This window comes from Erinaceus europaeus, chromosome 10 (assembly GCF_950295315.1).
Source record: "Erinaceus europaeus chromosome 10, mEriEur2.1, whole genome shotgun sequence".
Lineage (NCBI taxonomy): Eukaryota > Metazoa > Chordata > Mammalia > Eulipotyphla > Erinaceidae > Erinaceus > Erinaceus europaeus.
The window spans coordinates 32,084,713-32,108,875 of record NC_080171.1 but is presented as its reverse complement, the minus strand read 5'-3'; the positions used below and the strand labels follow the sequence as shown (position 1 = coordinate 32,108,875).

The window sequence follows — 24,163 nt, the reverse complement described above, 5'->3', positions numbered from 1 at the left end:
AAAGGGGGAAAAATAGCCTCCAGGTTGAAATATAACTAAAATATGCCTACTAGCTATCTACAAAATGGAGGACAACCCCCCCAACACTTCATTTGCATTATTCCAGCCTTTAGGTCCATGATTGTTCAACAATTTGTTTGGATTTGTATGTTAACTCTCTTTTCAGCCACCAGGCTCCAGATGTTAGCAGGATGCGACCAGACTTCCCTGGTCAGACAACCCCACCAATATGTCCTGGAGCTCCGCTTCCCCGGAGCCCTTCCCCACTAGGGAAAGAGAGAGGCAGACAGGGAGTATGAATCGACCTGCCAATGCCCATGCTCAGCGGGGAAGCAATTACAGAAGCCAGACCTTCAGCCTTCTGCATCCCACAATGACCTTGGGTCCATACTCCCAGAGGATTAAAGAATAGGAAAGCTATTTGGGGAGGGGATGGGATACAGAGCTCTGGTGGTGGGAATTGTGCGAAGCTGTACCCCTCTTATCCTATGGTTTTGTCAATGTTTCCTTTTTATAAATAAAGAAATTTTTTAAAAAGGCACAGACTTGGAGCAGGTCGCTCTCTTTGGCTGCTGCTTCATTTTGGCAGAGGTGCTACAGATATCAGCCATGGCTACTTCTCCTGGGAACTGAACACCTGTGACTCTGCTAGCCAGTAAACTTTTCGACCCCTAAAAGTTGCCATGAGCAACTTTTACCTCAGCTGATAATGGTTTATCTTATGGAACTTAACTTCTTATAACTATACTCAGACTTCATGGACCTAGTATAACCCCTGATGATAATTGCTTATTTTACGTATCTAAATATATGTCCCATACTTTTGTAATGCCCTAGTAAACCTTGTATTGTTTAAGCTCCATCCCCCCCCCAAAAAAAAAGCCTCCAGGAGCAGTGGATTTGTAGTGCAGGCACCTAGCCCCAGCGATAACCCTGGAGGCAAAAAAATAAAAAAGGAAAGCAGTATCTGACCTCCTTCTGGGCGCCAATCACATAAAATGTCTTCCCTTCAAACTTCAATTTGCAGACATCCGGCCTAAGAAAAGAAAGTATTTGGGTGAGAACACAAGAGAAAGAAAAGGTGGCAAATAATGGAGGCACCTGCCCTTCCCATAGGAAACTGGCTTCCTCTCAAATGCCAGACTGACTGCAGTGAAACAAGATATTATCTTCTCATGGCTGAAGCCCTAATGAGCAGTGGAAAAAAAAAAAAAAAACCCTCCAGTGAATTATATAGCAATTTCCCTTCCCGAGAGGCTTGGTAAGCAGTCCCAGAATTATCTATTCCCTTTTTTCAGATCCTTCCAAGGAGCTCAAGGGTTTTCATGAACATTAACAACCAAAACAACATTAATTGGGCAGCCAATCCTGTGAGGCAGGGAGCAAGTGTGTGCTTCTTCCAGAGTCCATTAATGAAATGATATGAATTCACAGTGCCTGTCCTCACTCATTCACATCCAGCTCTAAGAAGCACACACACTGCCCAACTGCATTTTCATTTCTGCTCTATCTGCACAAGAATTCTCTCATCAATACACTGAGAGGTATAAAAACGTGAGGATGATCAGACAAAGGACACAGTAGTCCAAAAACTGGCTAGGTTCCAACTTAAGGTGCTTGGTAAAAACCTGCCTGAAATATATGCCTCCTTGGAGAGAATATATGTGTAAAGTGAAGAGAGAAATCTATTTCTACCCGTTTGATCTAATTCTGAGTATAGTGTTGTATACTAATACCCGAGCCTTGTCTGGGGGAGAGTGGAGGAGGGGAGGACAATAATAAGACCATATGAAGCTGCTTTAGCTTAGAGGGAATTTGGGATAAAGCTTTATGGAATTTATTTTAAATCCATAGGTCAACTTGGAAAGAAATTTTATTTATTTGTTGTTATTGTTGTTGTTTGTTGCCAGGCTTTGTTGCTATGAGATGACTTTTACAGATAGAGAGAGAGAGCAAGACACCGCAGCACTGAAACTTCCTCCAGTGTGGTGGGGGCTGGGCTTGAACCTGGGTTGCAAGCATGACAAAACTGGCATATTATCCAGTGAGTTACCTTGCAGGCAGAACTAAGGTGAGTGTGGTGGGGTTGGAGGGTAGATAACATAATGGTTATGCCAAGAGACTCTCATGCCTGGGACTCCAACATCCCAGGCTCAGTCCTCTACAACACCATAAACCAGAGCTGAGCAGTGCTCAGGGAGAGAAGGAAGGAAGGGAGGGAGGGAGGGAGAGAGGAAGGGAGGAAGGAAGGAAGGAAGGAAGGAAGGAAGGAAGGAAGGAAGGAAGGAAGGAGGGAAGGAAGGAAAGGAGGGAGGGAGGGAGGGAGAGAGGAAGGGAGGAAGGGAGGAAGGAAGGAAGGGAGGAAGGAAGGAAGGAAGGAAGGAAAGAAGGAGGGAAGGAAGGAAAGGAGGGAGGGAGGAAAATTAAGTCTAATCACCAGTATATGGCTGTTTCAAGTAACACTGGGAAGAGAATAAGAGAGAGGGGGCTGGCACTGACACCTTGTCAGGGACACCAAGATGTAAGACCCAGAGACAAATGGTTTGGAAATAACTACCTCAATTCTCCATACATGGAGGAAGAAACGGGGGGCCCATGAACAGAGATTTGCAGCTAATCTGCACTGGAGATTTGCCTGGTTCTGACCTATTTCACAGTTCAAGCAGTTCAGTATCTGAGACTCTAACACCCCCCGCAGGACCCTCTGCCTTTTCAGTACTAGAGTAGCTTGTGAATAGTCCCCAAATCATCCATGTGTCCCTCTGAATCAGTAGGAATCCCTAGAGACCTGATTCTGGATAGACTGAATTGGAGCTTCTTTATAAAGGGCTGGAACTATGAAGGGACATATGCACATCTACGTTCATAGCTTTATTTTTTTATTTAAATTTATTGATGTATTTGACATGGCAGAAAGAAACAGAGGGGGAGGGGTGATAGAGAGGGAGAAAGAGACATACCTGCAGTACTGCTTTAGTACCAGTAAAGCTTTCCTCTGAAGGTAGAGACTGGGGGCTTGAACCCATGTCCTTGCACACTATAATATGTACTCAGTCAGGTATGCCACTACCTGGCCCCCATAGCTGTTTCATTCACAAAAGACAAGGAGTGTAAGCAGCCTAAATGCCCACTGACAGATGACTGAATAAAGGAATTCCATAGACTATATATCTGGAATATACAGTCTATGGAATACTACTCTGCAATCAGAAAATATAGTATGTCCTTTGGGGACAAAATGGATGGAACTGGAGGTGATTCTGCTTAGTGAAATAAGCTAAGAGAATAAAGACAACGACTGGATGACTTCACTCAGTAGAAGTCTAGAGAACTGATACAGATGAACTTAAAGAAAGATAGGCAGGGAGGGAGGCACGGAGGGATGCAGGGAGGGATGGAGAAAAAAACAGAAGCAAACTCTCTAAGGCTTTGTAATACCTATGGTGGTTATTTTTAGAAGGTGAGAGGGTGGGGACACAGAACTCTGGTGGTAGGTATAGTGTGGAACTGTATCCTATAATCTTACAATCTTATAACCAACTAGTATTCACAAATAAAAATATATTATGGGACATATACTTAATTACTTCTCTGCAACTTAAAAAGATGACATGTGTCCTTCAGGACAAAATGGATGAAACTGGAGATGATTATGCTTGGTGAATCAAGTAATGAGGTAAGATATAGCTACTGGATAGCTTCACTCATATGTGGAATATAAAGAACTGAAATACATGAACGTGGAAGACAAAACAGAAGCAAGCAAACTGTCTCGAAGAGTTTGTGAGCACTATGGTAGTTATGGCTGGGAGGACAGAAACACGGAACTTTGGTGGTGGAACATTACCCCGAAATATTATATAATCTTCTAAACCAATGTTTAATAACTCACAAAGCTTTCTGTAAGTGTTGAGACTACAGCAAAGAGAACTAGCTGTCACTACCACGTTACATGTGTCTAACACATCATTGTACACACATTTGCTTGTTTTTTGTTGTTTGCTTGTATTTTGATAGAGACAGAGAAATTGAGAGAGAAGGGTTATAGACACCTGTAGCACTGCTTCACCATTTGTGAAGCTTTTCCCTGAAGGTGGAGATCAGGGACTTGAACCTGGGTCCTTGTGAATTGTAATGTGTATGCTCAACCAAGTGTGCTACCTTAGAGCCTTTCCCTACTGGACCCACTATGCCACCCACCTCTCCAACCAAAACAGAAGTTATTGGTGAGGAAACACTGGGTGACTCCTCTCTTTAAGCAAACCTCCTGAGCCCAGGAAACACCCTGAGTTTCCTGAAGTCCAGAGAGATCTAGGCTAGGCTGTACTGATGGATGATAAATCCTTCAATAATGAAGTTCCCAGGGGAAGAAACAGACCAGCCATTCTGGCTGACACTTGCATGCTTGTGCATACATACATATACACATTCAAGGGTAGGGAAAGGAAGAAAACAAAAATAGTAAGCCAGTTTTTCCCAAAGAAATGCTCACCATTTTATCAAATGGATTCTCTTATTCCCCTGGAATACCACAAAGCCTGCAGCAGTGAACCCTAAAAATGTCGTAGTTCCTGTTGAATCCTGAAAATAAATAAAAACTTATCAGGATTAAAGAAAATAAGTGGTTTGCATATCCAAGGGGACCCTTACCCTTGGATTTTCACATTAATTCCAATGGTTGCAGCAATAAACTAAGTCTCAAAGATGGAACTTCTAAGGACACAGAACTTCTAAAATGAGGTTTAGGAGTAGGTAGCTTTTTCCTTTTGAAGAATGAACTTTTTGCTTCACAGGAATCTCCTGGGGAAACACAGATTAGTCCCACAAAGTCTGTCTACTTCTGAGTGTTTACTGAGGGATGTCCAAGCTCTCAGCTCTGCCCTGCAATGTGAACTGTGTTTTCCACTCTCACCAAAACTCAAGCTCTAATGAAACCAAAGGTCAGAGAATCTAGTCAAACTTGATTCAACCCTCCCACAGAGCTTCTGGCAATTTTTATATGAAGATCTATCTGGAACCCCCTTTTCTGCTTTTGGACTCAACCAGAAAACTTCGAAAAACTCAGCATCTCACAGACAAATTAAAGCCAAAAATAACAAGACCAAGTCAGGGCCTGCGAGTTAGTTCACTTGAATAATGAATTGCTTTGTCATGGGTGCAACCCTGGTTCAAGACTGGTTCCCACAACATTGAAGGAAGCTCTGATCTCTAGATCTCTCTCTCTCTCTCTCTTTCTCTCAACAAGCAAACAAACAAGTCAGTCTCCAACTAATAAAATAAACTGAGGCTCAAATTTATGGCTAAATGCTAATTCACCAATTGAAATACTCTGTTTTCTACTGTTACCAAGAAATGGCATCTGGAAAACAGTCTAAACAAGAATGTAAGCAGAAACAAGATACACAGACCAAGACCTCCAGCTCCCCGCCACAACAAGAACTCACTCAAGCAGCCCATGCTCCACCCTGACTGGGTTGAGCGGCAGGTGTTTATAAGGCTGCCCAGGTGTTTCTAATGCACAGCCAAAGCAGAGCGCTCCTGGAGCCATACTTTAACAAATACTACCAGCTACCCCGATTGGGGTGAGAATGCACTGGCCTGACTCAATAACTGAAGAGTCTGGCTGTTGTTAGTACTTGATGTAGGATTTGGGTTAGAGCCCAGCCGCTGCCTAGGTGTGGATATGAAGAGGCGAGAGTTGGTCTCATCAAACAGTGTTGGGTGGGTGGTGGGGGGAGGTCAAGTGCACACAAAACCATGAGCAGTGGAGCTGGTCTGTAGGTGCCTTTCTCTCACCCTTTCTACCTCTCCCTCCCCTCTCAATTTATTTGCCCTACCAAATAAAACAGAAGGGAGAAAGGGCCACCAGGAGAAATGGATTTGCAATGCCTGCACCAAGCCACAGCGGTAACCCTGGTGGGGAAAAAATTAATTGATTAAATCAATAAGGTGTTTTTTTAAATCCCCATACATGTTAATGATGTTAACAGCACCCCTTGATGAATGTACCCTAACTTAAAAGAAATGTAGCCACCTACAAGTGATTAGCAAGTGATTAGAAAACTCCTGAGGAGACAACCAACTGCTAAAACTTGTGATGCTCAGCTTGTAACTCCAGCCCACTGCTGTCTCTTCTGGTCAGTCAGGAAAGGTTAGTCAGGCTGTGGCAAACATTTGAGGGAGTCTGCCAAGCCTGACCCAAATTAAGTTTCCTTGGAGGAAAACCACCAGTGAGTGTTAACCTGCTGTGAGGGATGACTTTTACCTTGCATGGGTGAGGATCCACCCCATAGGTCTCCAAAGTGTGAGCTTTCAGGAGTAAGTTAAACTCAGCAACCGGTGGGGTCTGGCCTCTAAAAGCAGACAAGAAATGTTGAGAGTGTTAGTACTGAAAACAGTGGAAACATGGCGTCATTTCCTTCAATGGCAGGCTATGACATCCTAAACCAAAGAGAGAAATCCCTACAGAAATCATCAACAGTAAGATCAGTGGGTATTTCTGCCCATCAGAAGCCTTTTGCTGAGGAAGCCAAGCATGTGTTCCCTGGCTAATGGTCCCAGAACAGGCCCACGTGTGCTCTGAGAACACCAGCGTCCTGTGCAGTTAATCAAGGTTATCGTGTTACCATTAAGTAAGTCCTGGAACATTCAATCTTAATATGAAATCAAATTTAGCATCTGTTCTTTCCTACCAAGTTAAAAAGATTATCTGGGTTAAAAGGCATTCCTTCATGCTCTGGGTAGAGTGTGGGCGATCCTGTTTACCCCATCAACAAGCCCAAACAGAACCATGTGGTAAGAACTCTCTCCACAGAGAGACAGCGCTGAACTGTGAAAGGAAATGTGAGTCATTAGTCCAGGCTCTGTCCTCTGGGGTGGCAAACAAGGTCTTGGCTTGGGGGGCAGAGGGGTTACAAATATAGATGCCTGTGAAAAGCCCCTTAGGGTCTGACTTTCCAACAGGGATTAGACAGCACTTCCCAGACTCTGGCTTTGACCAGTCGTAAGGCTCAACACTCTAGCTCAGAGAATCATTCCTTTCTCCAGAGAGAAATGTGTAACTCTGACAAGAGGAGTTTGTTGAAGAGAGTGACAGACATTCATTTTTAATTTTGAATGGAAAACTACATTAGATGTTAAATCTGCTGCCACTCCCTTCCTCTAAGACACCCACTCACAGCTAAGAGCTGTCATGCTCCTAAATCAAAACAGTACCCCACTTACCTCCCCAAAGTCTTCCAAGATCTTCCCTTTCTATTAAAATTTTACCCTGGTGTGTCGAAGGAGTGTCTGTGTTTATTCATCCTGCTCAGCACCATAGGATGTACTTTGACTGTACTAACTCATCTTCCTTAGAATGTCTTCTTTCATTCATTCTTTTCTTCCTGTCTCAATCTCTTCCTTGACTTCCTACCACTCCCTTTTGACTCTCCTGCGAAAGGCCCTAGTAAGTAGAATTTCTAACTCACAGGGTCTATTCTCCATGTCTTTTACCCTTTTTTTCTTTTTTAAATATGTATTTATTTTTAATTTGACAGGACAGAGAAACTGAACGGGAAGGGTGAGACACACACACACACACACACACAGAGAAAGAGACAGAGACACCTACTTCACCACTCATGAGTCCCCTCCCCACCCCCATCAGCTGGGGACCAGAGGTTTGAACCCAGGTGCTTGCACACTGTAATGTGTGGCCTCAACTAGGTGTGCCACCTCCAGCCCCTTCTTTCACCTTTTTCTCTATTCTTTATATCTTTATCCTTTTGTACTATGTTCTGAATTTAATTTTTTCTAAGTCATCTCTGGGGATTCACTACTCCAAGCCTACTTTTCAGATAGAAAGAAAGAGGGGGAGACACCAGAACACCCAAATTGCTCGTGGTTTGCCACCGTACTCATAACAAAGCAGGTCCCCTCCAAGGTGATTTATCGTCACCATACCCTGAGTTATCGCCTAATCCAAACACTCAGCTTGCCAGTTTTGGGGGTTTGTTGTTATTGTTGTTTTTTTTTCTTTTCTTCCATTTATTATGATAGAGACAGAAAGGGAGGGAGGGAAGGGGAGAGAGAGAGGGAGAGAGAGACCTGCAACACTGTTCCACTACCTCATGAAACTCCCCCCTATAGATGGGGCTCAGGGGTTTGAACTGGGGTCTCTGTACATAGTAACACATGCACTCTACCAGGTATGCCACAACCTGGTCCCACTAATTTATTCTTTTTTAAAAATTTTTAAAATTATTTTATTTATTTATTATTATTGGATAGAGACAGAGAGAAACTGAGAGGGGAGAGGGAGGCAGGGAGAGGAAGAGAGACAGAGAGACACCTGCAGCCCTGTTTCACCACTTGTGAAGCTTTCCCCCCGCAGTTGGGGACCAGGGCCTCAATCCCATGTCCTTGTGCACTGTAACATGTGACCTTAACCAGGTGCGCCACCGCTTGGCCCCCCACTAATTTATTCTTATGCTGTGTATAATTTTGCTTTTTATCTCATTTTTGGTGGGGTATCAAATATTTCATTTCCATATCTAATTGGCACCCAAAAATGGCTGCCCTTTCTTATATTATGGAGAAAATTCTCCCTACTCCTCTGAGTAGCTCATTTCTTTCACAGTCCAATCCAGCTTGCTCTATTAGTGCCAACTTCTTAGAGAAGGTCCTTTGGTTTATTGAGTCACAGTCTCATTCACCAAACTGTTTCCTTACATGTTATGGTTTTTTTTTTATTATCTATTAATTTATTTTGAGCAGCTTTTGGTAGGCTGTTTAACAATGGCAAAATCTCCTCTGAAATACAAAGTTTGTGATTCTGGTTGGACTCCTGCCTTTGCACCTGATATTCCTTGTTTAGTGAGCAGTGGCCTCCAGAAGTTGTAGGGGAAAGTGTTTCATGCCATATAGGAAGAGGGCATGTGAGTGAATTGATTTCCGGTTGAAGGTGGAAGGTTCTAGTTTCTTCTAAGTTTGTCCTTACATAGCCTGCTGTTTTTTCATGGCTAAGTACAAAGTAACTCAAAGAAGTCAAAGCTGACCAACTCCTTCAAATATAGTCACCCACATACTGTGATGGCTGCCCTGTATGTCCGCTGCTGGAACCACCCAGAGTCATTCCTACCCTATATGTGTTTGCCCTTGATTCTGTTTCCTGTCTTCCAGAGAAAGCACAGGACTTCTTATCCAAAGATGCTATTTCTTCCTGTATCCACTTCCAAATACTTTTCTCACTATTCACAGGGCTTTGCATAAGGAAGGGGAGGTAGCCTCATTACCTATGTTCTTCTTTCAATAGTTTTGAAATCTGTCCTTTACCAAATACATTCCTGAAGGATAAATTCAAACACCTACTTTAGGAAAATGGTTTCCAAGTCCTTTCCAGATTTCCTCTTGTTTGGCTGGTCTGAAATTTCATTGATGTACACAGAAACCAATGAACACTGTTTACCCTGGTCAATACTGTGCGTGTCTTTTGAGTACAACAACTTTGGCAATTCTTGCTCTTCTCACCCTACAGCCATTTAGTTATTTCTCTTCACAATAAATCTTCAAAAAAAAAAAAAAAGCCAATTTTATTGATGAAATTAGGGAAAAGGAGTTCTTTTGAAACTTTTCTACAGAGAATTTTCTGTCTTTCTAAGTTCTTAATGTAATAGCCTACCTTTCACCAGAAAATAAAAATAATTTTATAGGCATCCATGAGTTCTTTATGTTAACAACTCATAGACATACGTGTATCTATTGTATTTCAATTCATTGTTCAAATTTTTCCATCTTTAGCCAGTGAAAAGCTACTGAAATGGACTGTGGAGTCCTTTTAATCAGCATAATAATGGTTACTGAGATGGGCTCACTTTATGGCTATGTGTCCCAGGATCTGCTTGAATTTTTCTTGCCCCAATCTTGAAGTGTACCTCTTTCTCCAGAGTCTAAGTTTCTTTTTTTTTTTATTTAAGAAAGGATTAATTAACAAAACCATAGGGTAGGAGGGGTACAATTCCACACAATTCCCACCACCCAATCTCCATTTCCCACCCCCTTAAGTTTCTTTTAGTAACCAACAGTATATGAAATCACAGTCTACTTGCCCTCACTATAAACTAGGTGTGGTAAGGATTGCCCCATGTTCCAAAGGGAGGCTGCTGGATCATCCTAGTCTACCAATCAAGAAGGACTGGTCCTACAATGTGTGTAGCCTAGAATGTTCCCAGATGTGACCATGGACTGTGAAATTAAATTGACAGAGACTCCAAGGTTATACAGGCTTCTGTGCTAAATAAGAATATACATGGATCCCTGGATAGATTAGTGTGGTAAACAGTTCACCGTATTTATATATCTTTTCGACTTTGAGAGCCACTCTCTGCTCTAACCTGGCTTTAAAGTTCTATTCTGCACTCTGACACCATCCTCACAGACAATATTTCTAGTCACTTTTATGTTAGATATCAAGCTCAAGCAATCTTTGAAACACATGAACCTGAAAAAAATAAAAGATATATGGTCAACTCATGACTATGATCTTGGGAGAACTATGATGGTTACCATTGGGGGAGGGGGCACAGAACTTTGGAGGTGGGGATAGTGTGGAATTATACCCCTCTTATTTTATTTTATTATTTTTTATTGCCAGTGGAGTTATTGCTGGGGCTTGGTGTCAGCGCTACGATCCATGGCTCCTGGTTGCCATTTTTTTCATTTCTTTTTCTTTGTATTTTATTTTTATTTTACATAACAAATAGAAATTGAGAGGGAAGGGTAGACAGAGAGGGAGAGAGAAAAATAGACACCTGCAGACCTGCTTCACAGCTCTTGAAAGTGTCCCTCCTCCAGGTGGGGAACAGGGGCTCGAACCCAGATCCTTGTGTATGGTGATATGTGTGCTTAACAGAGTGTGCTACCACCCAGCCCCTACACCTGTTATTTTATAATCTTATGAGTCACTGTTAAATCACTAATAACAATTATTTTAAAAATAAACCACAGTCTAGATGCTATAGGATCTCACTGCCATGAAATAGTCGTTATTAATTGGACTTGTTGATGGGAAGAACTAAAAAACAAGATTTTGTTTTGTTTTTGTAAAGATATAATGGACTTAAAAGATTATATTGGCTTGGACAGTACAATATAAATGATTTGGTCTTTGTAAACACTGTGGAATTATCACCATAATAATTCTACTTGCCCTCCATCATTGTATAAGGTTAATTTTCAGGATTTATCCTAAAGGTAGTTATTGAATCCAACTATCAAGTACTTTCTCCCTGACCTCAGACCTGTGTGCTCATCTCACTCCCTCCACTAGGGAAGAAGCCGGAAGCTGAGCTCTTCAGCTTCATACTAAGGGCACCCCCCGCCCAGTGGCCCTCCACACAAAACTTCAGCCTAGTGACACAGACTGAGGACAAAGTCCAGTCAGGACTGGAGTACAAGCCCCACATCTCCCCCAAGTCACAGGCCATAAGCTCTGTTGCAAGGTAACCTTCCCACTTGCCATGGAAGGGCCTCCCGCTGCCCAAGCTGATGGATCTCTTCTATGCTAGACAGCAGCCATCCATCTTAGTGCCCACACTGTCAGCACCTCGGAAGAAGCCAAGCAATATTTAACCTTCACAGTCTAGCTGCATATGTAAAGCACACCCTCTTTGCTACTCAATCGGAAAACAAGTTATTTGCAAAAGGTTATAATTTGGAGGCTCACACTGTAGAGTAAGTATACCTATTAATTGCCTGTGTGGTCTTTTTTTTTTTTCTGGCCACTTCCTTGCCCTTCAAGTCTGATGGGCATTTGATTTCAAACTGCAAACACTGGAGTCCAGACAGCAGCAAGGATGCAGGGCTACATACCACCAAACCCTGTGACCTTTTATCATCAGGAGGGATTGTGCAGGTTGTGAAATGGTGAACCCTAGTGTGGGAAACGATTTCTACAACATGCACTGTCACAAAGGGACTCCTCTGTAAAAGTTAAAAACTCCTGGGTGGGAGTATAGCATAATGGTTATGCAAAGAGACTTTCATGCCTGAGACTCTCAAGTGCCAGGTTCAATCTCCCATACCACCATAAGCCAGAGCTCAACAGTGCTCTGGGTAAAAAAAAAAAAAAAAAAAAATTAAAAACTCCTGTAAGCAAATAAACAGTAAAATATATATGTACACATTAGCCCTGGAAGCAGAGAGAGAGAAAGAGATACCTGCTGGCTCTGTTTTCACTGCTCATGAAGCTTCCCCCGCAGGTGGAGACCCTGGGCTTGAACCTGGGTCCCTGCACACAATAACATGTGCACTAAACTAGGTATGCCACCTGGTCCTATAGTTGAGGATTCTGAAATTCAAAAAAAAAAAAAAAGTAGCATATTCAAGCTTGTCAGGCTAGTAAGTGGAGGAAGAGATATAAATTCTAGTTGATTCTAAAGCACATCTCTGACCCTACACCACGTCATCACATCTGATATGTAAAGTCAAGAACTACATGCCTGCCCTCCTTGGTGCTATGGCAAAACATTTCACAATGACATGGCATTTATGGGCTCCTCCAGAGAGCATTATTCAAAAGCTAACCACTGCATCCCTTCAGTGAAGAGGCAATCCCTCCCAGGTGACTGGCACTTAGCCCTGACTAGATGATAGGGGTGTCTTCATTAGAGACCTCACTCCCCCAGATGGAAGCTTGCAAAGCTAAGAATAGTTTTGTACAGCCCTCAAGCTAAGAATAGTTCTCACATTTTTTAATGGTTGGAGGTGATGAGATACAAGTATAACATTTCATGACCCATGCAAATCATGACATTCATATTTCAGCATCTGTAAATAGTTATCGTAACACAGCTGGTAGCTTAAATACTGCCTGTGAATCCTGTCATGCCACAGAGGCAGACCTGAGAGGTTGTGAGAGAGATCAAAAGTTCTACAAAGCTTAAGATCTTTATGATCTCATTCAGTATAAAGGGAGATGAACTTTGATCTAGGAATAGGACACAGTAAGAGAGAACAACTGAAGCATGTCTCTCTTGATTCCACAAAATAAAGACAGAAAGAATGAGAGTCGGCGGTAGTGCAGCAGGTTAAGTGCAGGTGGCGTGAAGCACAAGCACCTGCATAAGGATCCCAGTTCGAGGCCCCGGCTCCCCACCTTCACAAGTGGTGAAGCAGGTCTGCAGGTGTCTATCTTTCTCTCCTCCTGTCTTCCCCTCTTCTCTCCTCTCTCCATTTCTCTCTGTCCTATCCAACAACAACGACATCAATAACAATAATAACTACAACAATAAAACAATAAGGGTAACAAAAGGGAATATATAAATAAATACATTTTTTAAAAAAAATTAAAAAGACAGGAAGAATACCCACCTGCAAGAGAAGGTTTAATGATCAGGTAACACATATCAAGTGGCTGTACTAGAACCTAACACAGACCACACTCCTTTCTCACTCTCAGAATAGTGTTGGCCCCCTGGTTATCCCTGCACATCACTAAAGCTGGAAATAGGAAAATACTAGGTGGTATGTCAAAAAATTATAGTAGGGGCAGGTGGAGGCTCACCCAGTAGGTGCACACATTACCATGCACAAGAACTCAATCTCCCAGCCCCCACCTGCAGGAGGAAAGCTTCACAAGTGGCAAAGCAATGCTACTGGTGTCTCTCCCCTCTCTCTCCCCTTCCCTCCTTCTCTTCCTCTCTTTTTCTCTTGCTCTATACCAAAACAAAAAAGAAAGAAAAGGAGAAAAAATGACCACCAGGAATGGTGAGTGATAAACCTAGTGGCAAAAGGGGGGGGAGGAATATGTTTAAGCAAAGCAAAGGTCTTTCTTTAAATTCCTCAGGTCTGAAGGCGCAGGTGGTGGCATGGTGGATAAAGTACTGCACTCTCAAGCATGAAGTCCTAAGTTTGACCCCAGGCTTCATGCATGCCAGAGTGATGCTCTGATTCAATCTCTCTCTCTCTCTCTCTCTGTGTCTCTTTTTCCCTCTCATAAATTAATCTTTATAAAAAAACATTAAAATGGGGGGATAGTAGCGCAGTAGGTTAAGCGTACATGGCACAAAGCTTAAAGACCGGCGTAAGGATCCCAGTTCAAGCCCCCAGCTCCCCACCTGAAGAGGGGTCGCTTCACAAGCAGTGAAGCAGGTCTTCAGGTATTTTTCTTTCTTTCCCCCTCTCTGTCTTCCCCATCTCTCTCCATTTCCCTGTCCTATCCAACAACAACAATATCAATAACAACAAAAATAATAACCACAACAACAATAAAAACAATAAGGGCAACAAAAGGGGAAAAAAAAGTAGCCTCCAGGAGCAGTGAATTTGTGGTGCAGGCACTGAGCCCCAGCAATAACCCTGGAGGCAAAAAAAAAAAGACATTACAATGATAAAACTTCCATTTAAAAATCCTCAGATTGGTATCAGCTGCCTTGGAGTTGATGGCAGTAGGAGTCGATTTCAGACGGAATGTGAGAGACTTCATCTAAAAACAGCACACAAGGAAAGACTAACCATTAGTGAAGTGAAAAAGTTCAAAACCAACGGTGAAAACTGGGAGATTCCCACAGCACTAGAAACTCCCAAATCCCCCCTCACTGAGGAGGAAGCTTCTTAATGATACACTTTTCAGAAAGACACTAAGATCAATGACATGAAGAAAGAAAAAAAGAGCATTCCCTCAAATACATTGGACATTGGTAAAGAAAAGTAATGATTTTCTACACTTTAACTCTTGCCTTTAGGAATGGTTCTGCTAAGATTAATAGTGTCTGTAATGAGACATTCAAGGGAAAGACCTCTAAAAACAATGATTAGCTGAGTTCTTTTTTTTTTAAGAGCTAATAATTCTCTAGAGATATGCTTTCCTAATAGATTCAATAAGGTGCAATAATTGTGTGTTTATTAGCTACACAGCCCCTCTGCCTGTCTTGAATACCCTTTTACCAAAGAGCAATCCACTCTCCTACTGACCCTCCCTTATTAGCTATTACAGAGCACAGAGAATGCAGTGTCCTGAGAGAATGTGAATTATTAGTGGACATTCACCAAGGGTGGGGGGGGATGCAGATGATGCCAGTAATGGCCTTGGAGCACAGCTGGCAGGAAAGGGGGGTGGGGTGGCAGCTTTGGTCCCACCTGATCTATTTGGGCCTCCTGCGTCCTAGAATTAGATGTGTATGTAAAACACAAACACAATGATATCCCACTGCATGGGAGAATTCACAACTTGACTCAAGTTGCCACTTGGGTGCAACTTGAGATTTTGCTCCCTGCTGGCTTCAGGTGTTTGCAAGGCCCCTTGGGACTTGCCCATCAGCAGCACATGGAACCCAAGCAGCCAGGAGACACTAGAGAGTTTTATAGCTTAGCTGTCAATTTGGGGGATGGCCAGGATCTCCCTTAGACGCTTCAGTCCTGTCCTGGCCCTCAGCACTTCAGCACCCTTTCCTCCCTGGGCTCCTGCTTCCATCAGAGGCAGAGCCACCCAGCCCTGGCTGAGGGTCTGAGAGCTGCAGCTGATTTCCCTCTGCCCTTTCAGGCTTGGACAAACCATGCCTCTCTCCTCCGTAAAGGCCTGCAGCAGGTGTTGGTTGGAAAGCACAACTCACTCTGGAGACTCTGGAGTCTCAGCCAGTCCAGTGAGACCACCCATGGCCACCAAAGACCTGTTAAGTATGCAGCTGGTTCCACTTGAGCCTCACCCAGACCAGAGTTCTCTATATCCTGCCATTCCACTGCAGGTCAACATTTTTCTAAGGACAATGTTTTGAGGGCCATCAAAGTTTGGTGCTCTGACATACTAAACTAGAAGCAAAAGTCCTCATTTAGTCATCTCGTGCTTACAGACAGCCAGCATCTCTTATGAACTCCTCGGGGACCATTAGCTACCTTCCCCTAAAAGCATAAGACTAAAAGTTACAGATATAAGTACTATACCATTAGGGGGAGAGTGGTGGTGCCCTGGGGCCAGGCGAGGGAAGGACTTACAGGAGACAAGTCTCTCAGAAAGACAGGCGAGCACTGAACATGAGGGCTGGCTCGGGTTCCAGTCAAGTTCTTGTATTGTCTTACAAGAGTCATTTTCTCAGGCCTCTTTGCGCCTTATCAGTAGTAGCATATGGTGGCAAACTCAATTTAATGGAGGTGGAGGATGAGTTGGCTGGCCAGAGATGGTGGCAAGTTGGAGAGCTGAGTGACTCTTGTGAAAAGTCACTGGCTTAGCTCTAATCAGCTGTGGCCGGCCACACTGGGAAATTTCTGGCAACAGACTCAACAGAAACATAAGGATAGGGTATTTATCACGTCAGGACATTTGTTTATAGAAAACTAGACAATTAAAAAAATTATTATCTTTATATATTGGATAGGTATAGCCAGAAATAAAGAGGGAAAGGGGAAAGAAAGAGGGAGAGACACCTGCAGCCCTGCTTCACCACCCACAAAGCTTTTCCCCCTGCAGGTGGGGAGCAGGGGCTTAAACCAAGTCCTTACACATTGTAATATATGTGCTCAAGCTGGTCTGCCACAGCCCAGCTCCCAGCTATACACTTTTGAGACTACAAATACTTGCCAGGAAACCATAGCATGTGATTTACAAAGAATGTGAGTTTGAGAAATGAAAAGAAATAGTGACTCTGTTTAAGATAGTGTCATTACTGCTTCTAAAACAAGCCTCATTAGGGTGGTGGCCCATTGGAAGGGTTTTTCTATTCTTTAAGGGTCAGGAATATAAGTCATTAAAAACACTTGACTGCTAATTAGCTCATATTATTTAAAATCTGGAGCTGTGACTGAAACTCATCTTTGCCTCTAGTAAGAAATCTGTTGGGGGCCGGGCAGTAGCACAGTGGGTTAAGTGCACATGGCAGGAAGCACAAGGACTGGCAAAGGATCCTGGTTAGAGCCCCCGGCTCCCCACCTGCAGGGGGGTTGCTTCACAAATGGGGAAGCATGTCTGCAGGTGTCTATCTTTCTCTCCTCCTCTGTCTTCCTGTCCTCTCTCGATTTCTCTCTGACCTATCCAAGATCAATGACAACAACAACAACAACAATAATAACAACAATAAACAACAAGGGGGGAAAAAATCTGATGAACTGCAAATGAGAGTGTGTGCTGAGTGGTAACTCTAGGAAAATCTCCAGAAAAGTAAACTAAGGCTCCTGATAGTGAGGTCAGAGTTTTTATCAACTTTTCCTGAGCATTCTCAAGAGTTATCATAGAATAGAAATTCCCTCTTAACCCAAATGGTCATAAGGCTGTGCCAAACAAAAACTAGAGAGTCAAAAATAGCAGGCTTGTCAAGTCCCCAAGGAATCATGGCACTGGACTCTCCCAGCCACCAGAGAGCGCTAGGACCAATTTACTTCTAATGCAACCCAATTCCAAGGGACCTCATTTTTGCACACCAAACTCAAAGTTAAGACCCGCAGATTGTAAGCAAGTCTTTCTTACACAAAATCCTATAAACAAATAAGAGTAGAATTGGGGGAGATAGCATAATGGCTACACAAAAAGACTTTCTTGCCTAAGGTGCCAAAGCCCCAAGTCCAATTCTTTGCACCACCACAAGCCAGAGCTGAGCAGTGCTCTGGAATGGTTCCAGAAGTTTTGTGACACGTGTTCAACCAGGAGTCAGCAAACTAGAACCCAGAGGTCAATTCTAGCCTACCAGTTGCTTTGTCACTAAAGATTGTGTTACTCACAGCACATTCACCTATAAATTGTCTAAGTCGTCTTTTGCTCTGAGAGCCGAGTGAACAGCTATGATAAAGATCATTTGAGGAGACTGGGTGGTGGTGCACCTGGTTGAGTACATATGTCGCAATGTGCAAGGACCCAGGTTCAAGCCCCTGGTCCCCACCTGCAGGGGGAAAGCTTTGTGAGTGGTGAAGTAGGGTTGTAGGTGTTTTTCTGTCTCTTCCCCTTTCTGTCTCCCCCTTCCTCTTGATTTATATTTCTATCCAATAAATAAATAAAGATAATAAAAAATAACAAAAGAGCATTTGGCAAAGGAAGCAAATATATATATCATATCCCTGAGCTGGAAGATTCACTCAACTTCCATTGGTCTCAGCACTGGCATCCAGTTCAATCATGTGAATCACACAGCTCTACATGCTTAGTTCACAGGATATTAAGAGGTGCAGCAATGTTTCTATAAAAACCTTGCTAAGGGAGCTGGGAGGTAGCACAGCAGGCTAAGTGCACATGGCGCAAAGCACAAGGACTAGTGTAAAGATCCCCACCTGCAGGGGAGTTGCTTCACAAGCAGTGAAGTAGGTCTGCAGATGTCTGTCTTTCTCTCCCCCTTTGTCTTCCCCTCCTCTCTCCATTTCTCTCTGTCCTATCCAACAAGATGACATCAACAACAATAATAGCTACAACAACAATAAAAACAACAAGGGCAACAAAAAGGAAATAAATAAGTAAATATTTTTTTTAAAAAACCTTGATAAACAGAAGGCCAAGCAGGAGCACACCCTAACTGAATGTACAAGTTACCATGTACAAGGGCCCAAGTTCAAGCCCTCCAACCCCACTTGCAGGAATGAAGCTTCATGAGTGGTGAAGCAGTGCTGCATGTGTCTGTCTATCAAATAAAAAGGAAAAACATCTTTCTAAATAAAACTCCATTAGGTACTCACATATTAAGATGGCCAAAATCCAGAACACTGAAAGTACTCAAAATGCTGGCAGAGAATCAGGGTAACAGGAATTCTCAACCTATTACTAGTGGTATGGTAAAGTGGTGCAACCACCTTTGGCTGGTTTTTTTTCTTTTTTTTTTTTTTGCTTGTTTTATTTTTCACAAAGTTAAATAGACTCTTACCATACAAGCCAACAATGCTTTTTGGAATTTAACCACAGGAGTTAAGAATGTATGTCATGGGCCCTTTGGAATATAACTAAAATAGGCCTACTAGCTATCTTCAAAACAGAAACCCCAAATCTTCATCTGCAATATTCCAGCCTTTAGGTTCAGGATTAGTCAACAATTTGTTTGGCTTTATATGTTAACCCTTCTTTCAGTCACCAAATTCCAGATGCTACCATGATGACAACTGGACTTCCCTGGGCAGAGGACCCCCACCAATATGTCCTGGAGCCCTGCCTCCCCAGAGCTCTGTTCCACTAGGGAAAGAGAGAGACAGGCTGGGAGTATGGATCAACCTGTCACACCCATGTTCAGCGGGGAAACAATTACAGAAGCCAGACCTTCCGCCTTCTGTACCCCATAATGATCCCGGGTCCATACTCCCAGAGGATTAGAGACTAGGAAAGCTATCAGGGGAGGGGTTGGGTGGTGGGAATTGTGTGGAGTTGTACCCTCTTATCCTATGGTTTTGTCAGTGTTTCCTTTTTATAAATAAAAATTTAAAAAAAGAGAAATCTCTAAGGGGTCTGGAAGTGGCACACCTTGTTGAGCAAACACACTACTATGAACAAGGACCCAGGGTTTGTACCCCTACTCCCCACTTGTGGCGGGGGATACTTCACAAGTGGTGAAGCAGGTCTGCAGATGTCTCTTTGTCTCTCTCTCTCTCTCTCTCTCTCTCTCTATCTCTATCTCTTTATCCCCTTCCCCTCTCAATTCCTATCTGTCCTGTCAAATAAAATAAAATAGAAAGAAAGGAAGGAAGGAAGGAAGGAAGGAAGGAAGGAAGGAAGGAAGGAAGGAAGGGAGGGAGGGAGGGAGGGAGGGAGGGGAGGAAAGAAAAGAAAAGGCAAGGCAAGGCCAGGCCAGGCCAAGCCATTGGGAGCAGTGGATTTGTAGTGCCAACACTGAGCCTCAGCAATAAACCTGATGGCAATATTAAATAAATAAATGTTTTAAAATAAAAAGCTTACAACACAATGATCCATAGGCCACTCATTATCCACTTATTCTATGGGAAGACCATGAACGCTCTGGCAGCTTTAGGGAGTAAGTCAAGGCAGTCTCTTACAGGGCTCCCTCCTCCAGCACTCAGCTTTGTGGGGGAAATACACAAGGAGATCAACACCAGCATGAGCTGTGGACAAAGGGCTGATTGAACCCCCAGAACAACTTCAGTCCCTTCAGCAGGTTTCCAACCCATTCTGGAGAACCCCATTATCTCTGCACTGTCAGCTTGTTCTGTTCTTCTCAGCCTCCCCATTCTCTCTTTACTATTCGCACACAGAAAGAAACACATAACTACTTACAGAGGATGAAGGAAAACAAACAAGCGAACTAACAAACAAGAACATGCTCCCTGGAACTCTTTGTAATGTCACAGGATTTCTGATGTTTCATTGTTTGGACTTCTTATAACTTTTGGTTTTCTTTTTCTGGAGGTTTCCAATGTGCAGTGACACAGGACACAACAGTTTTGATCAAGCCATAGGATTCACTTCCACTATTTGAGGACTATGGCCGACTATGGCCTGTATTCCCAGAATGCCAGGTGACTACTTTCAGGGTTACCAACAAAGCCAAGAGCTGTCTGACAATAAACACTAATCCGGAATCTTCTTCAAGTCACTCTTCCATTTTCATTTCATTTTATTTATTGCCACCAGTTAAGTTATCGCCGGGGCTTGGTAACAGCACTACGAATCCATCACTTCCAGTCTCCACTTTTCTTCCTTTTTTTTTTCTTTCTATTTTATTTGATAGAGAGAAATTCAGATAGAGAAGGAGAAAAAAAGAGAAAGAGACCTACAACCCTGCTTTTCTACTCAGAAAACACCCCCCAGGTGGGGAGCAGGAGCTCAAACCTGGGTCCTTGAGCATGATAATGTGTGCACTCAGACAGGTGCACTACTGCCCAACCCCCTAATTCGCTCTTTTATTAGGAAAGTCAAAGATCACCAAGTCTTGCCCTATTGTCAATTTTCTTGACTCCTTTTCTTTTTCAGGTCCCTGGTGTCTCATGCCCAGACAGCACAAATAACTAGCTGGCCGTGCTGCCCGCCATCTCCACCCTGTGGCACCTGTGCCAAGGTGATTGCGGTGGAGCATCAGTGTGCCTACCTGCCTGCCTGCCTTATGACAGCTTAGCAGAATGGACTCAGCTTTTGCTTCTGCCATGAACAGGACAAGTCCTTCAGCCTCTGCCAGTTGTACTGTCTTTTCTTCAGACCAGGGACAACACAGCATCTACCTTTTCAAGTTTTGGAGAACCACCTGGATTAAATCACAGTGTTTAAGCATCTAACAAGGGTTCAGTTAAATTCTCAAACATGGGGCTGGGTGGTGGTGCACAAGTTATAGTGCTCAAGGACCCAGGTTCGAGCCCCTGGTCCCCAACTACAGGGGGAAAGCTTTGCAAGTGGTGAAGCAGTGCTGCAGGTTTCTCTCTGTCTCTCTCCCTCTCTATCACCCCCTTCCCTCTCGATTTCTGACTGTCTATACCCAGTAAATAAATAAAGATAACGCAAAGAAAAAAATTTTAACTAAAAAAATTAAGAAATAGAAGAAAATTCTCAAGTGTTCCAAATATTTAAGGGCCTGAAAGTTCTGGTCAGAGTGAACAACTCATTTCCCATTCCTTACTGATTTATACAGCAGATGTGAATTCATCCAGAAGAGTTTGCCCTGTATTCCCAAAACACTGCCTGGCCACAATTCCTCAACAGAACATTGGTTCTTTACTTCTACTTCTAGCATGGTTTCCTGACATGTAAAAAAACAACCAGGGTGTTTCTTGTTTTGTTTGGTTGTTTTTGGTCATCACTGAGGCTTTATGGCTCCAGAATGACTTTTTCAGACAGAGAAATAAAAAGAGAGACTGAGAGAGAGGAAGGAAGGAAAGAGAGAGGGTAGGATAGAAGAGGGTAGGGTAGGGTAGGGTAGGGTAGGGTAGGGTAGGGTAGGGTAAGGTAGGGTAGGGTAGGGTAGGGTAGGGTAGGGTAGGGTAGGGTAGGGTAGGGTAGGGTAGGGTAGGGTAGGGTAGGGTAGGAAGATAATAGCACTGAAGCTTCATCCAATAGAGTGGGGACCAATCCACATGGGTTATGCACATGACAAGGCAGCACATTATCTAAGTGAGCTATTTTGCCGGCCCAGGCTATCATCTGTTTCGAACAAAGCTTGTCATTAGTCGCCAATACCCTTAAATTCCCCCATATACTGGGCTGTCAGGAAGTCATGACATATTTCTCTGTTTGGCTATGCAAAAAAAAATGTGCTATGACTTCTCTGACAACTCAATATCATAGATGGCATGTGACTTTTTGCATTATTTTTTTTTTCCAATGTTTAACCATCTTTATCTCTAAGAACAAAGGTTGTCTCTCCAGAGCCCTACCCACTAGGGAAAAATAGAAACAGGCTGGGAGTATGGATCAAACTGCCAAAGTCTATGCCCAGCAGAGAAGCAATTGCAGAAGCCAAACCTTTCACCTTATGCAACCCATAAAGAATTTTGGTCCATACTCTCAGAGGAGGAGAAATGATAGGGGAAGATGAATAGAGGGCTCTGAACTCTAATTCCATCAGGACCCGGAGAGAAAAGAGGAAAGAAGGACAGTAGGACATAGTAATAGGTATAGGTGTGACTTAGAAAGGAACATAAGGAAGGACCATAGGGAAAAGATAGATAGATAGATAGATAGATAGATAGATAGATAGATAGATAGATAGATAAGAGACTGACAAACGTCAAAGAAATAATAGTCAACCCACAACTGTGACCTTGGGAGAATCACTACAGCTTCTACTGGAGGGAATGGGGACACAGAACTCTGGTGGGAATGGTGTAGGATTATACCCGTTATCTCATAATTTTGTAAATCAATATTAAGTCACTAGTAAAAATAAATAAATAAATTAAAAGGTCATCTCTAATCTGAAATGTGCCACCACCTTTAATACCCAGCGTATTATCTCATTTCAGACCAGCAGGTGGAGTGCCTGCATAAAGTAGAGACCTAGGAGTTCCAGTATTGATGACTCTCTGGCACTAGTGTTTGAAAAGAATTACTAGAGTTCAGCGGGGAAGCAATTACAGAAGCCAGACCTTCCACCTTCTGCATCCCATAATGACCCTGGGTCCATACTCCCAGAGGGATAAAAAATAGGAGAGCTTTCAAGAGAGGGTCAGATGGGATAGGGAGTTCTGGTGGTAGGAACTGTGTGGAATTATACCCCTCTTATCCTATGGTCTTGTCAATATCTCCATTTTATAAATAAAATTAATTTTTAAAGAAATTTTAAAAAGAATAGGGAAACTTCCAATGGAGGGAGGGGATATGGAACTCTGGTGGTGGAAATTGAATTGTATGGAATTGTACCCTTCTCATCCCACAATCTTGTCAACCTTTTTTTTTTAATTTCTTTATTGGGGAATTAATGTTTTACATTCAACAGTAAATACAATAGTTTGTACATGCATAACATTTCCCAGTTTTCAATCTTGCCAATCATTATTAAATCACTAATAAAATAAAATATATATAATATATAAAAAATATTTACTAGAGGCCCAGAAAATTAAAAGCATTCAACTTTTGCTGTTGCCCACATAAAATCTTCCTAGCAAAACCTATGCTTGTGATTATTAGTGAAATGAACTTTTTTGTGATATACAAAGATTTGAATTCTAGTTGTGGACTTGAGTACCTAAGTTACCTCAATTCCAAACACAGATGAGGCATATGCATGCTTCATTTTATTTCTGGTAATCTCTATGGAGCAGAAGCAAGGCAATAGTTAAGATCCAGGGTCCAGGTCACCTGGATTCAAATCCTGCATCTGCCACTTGCTGGCTTGCTGTGTGATTTTAGCCTCTCTGCTTCTGAGCTCTCCTTTACAAAATGGGGCCATTACTGTGTTCACTGTTTCTCCTCCTCCTGATACAGTTACCATCATAGATAAGAAAAAGAGGAACAAGTTGGTGTATTGAACCAAAATAAAAGACTCTGGGGTTCTGGAAGGTGGGGGGTGGGGGTAGGGGTCAGGTCCTGGAACATGATGGCAGAAGAGGACCTAGAGGGGGTTATATTGTTATGTGGAAATGTTATGCATATACAAACTATTGTATTTTACTGTTGATTGTAAACCACTAATCCTCTCATTAAAGAAATTTAAAAAGAGAGAAAGCAAAAGAGAAGCAGACACTGAATCTGACATCTTGAAAGGAACATGGCTAATGGATTCCACCGTACTTGGAGTCAAGGTTTGTTGTATGCTTTACATTGGGTTGTTCTAGCTCTCCC

At 42.8% G+C, this 24,163-nt stretch overlaps 1 protein-coding gene across 7 annotated transcripts in view; it reads right to left on the bottom strand.

The window, feature by feature from the left end:
- The window catches only part of FRMD3 (FERM domain containing 3), a 358,746-nt gene that overhangs the window by 75,586 nt on the left and 258,997 nt on the right, over positions 1-24,163 (bottom strand). For all 7 annotated transcript variants that reach the window (XM_060199507.1, XM_060199503.1, XM_060199504.1 and 4 more), the window contains 3 exons: positions 6,266-6,353; positions 4,493-4,581; positions 973-1,036 (listed from right to left, as the gene is read on the bottom strand). In XM_060199507.1, the coding sequence (XP_060055490.1) occupies positions 973-1,036; positions 4,493-4,581; positions 6,266-6,353 (241 nt within the window). The remainder of the gene's footprint in view (positions 1-972; positions 1,037-4,492; positions 4,582-6,265; positions 6,354-24,163) is intronic.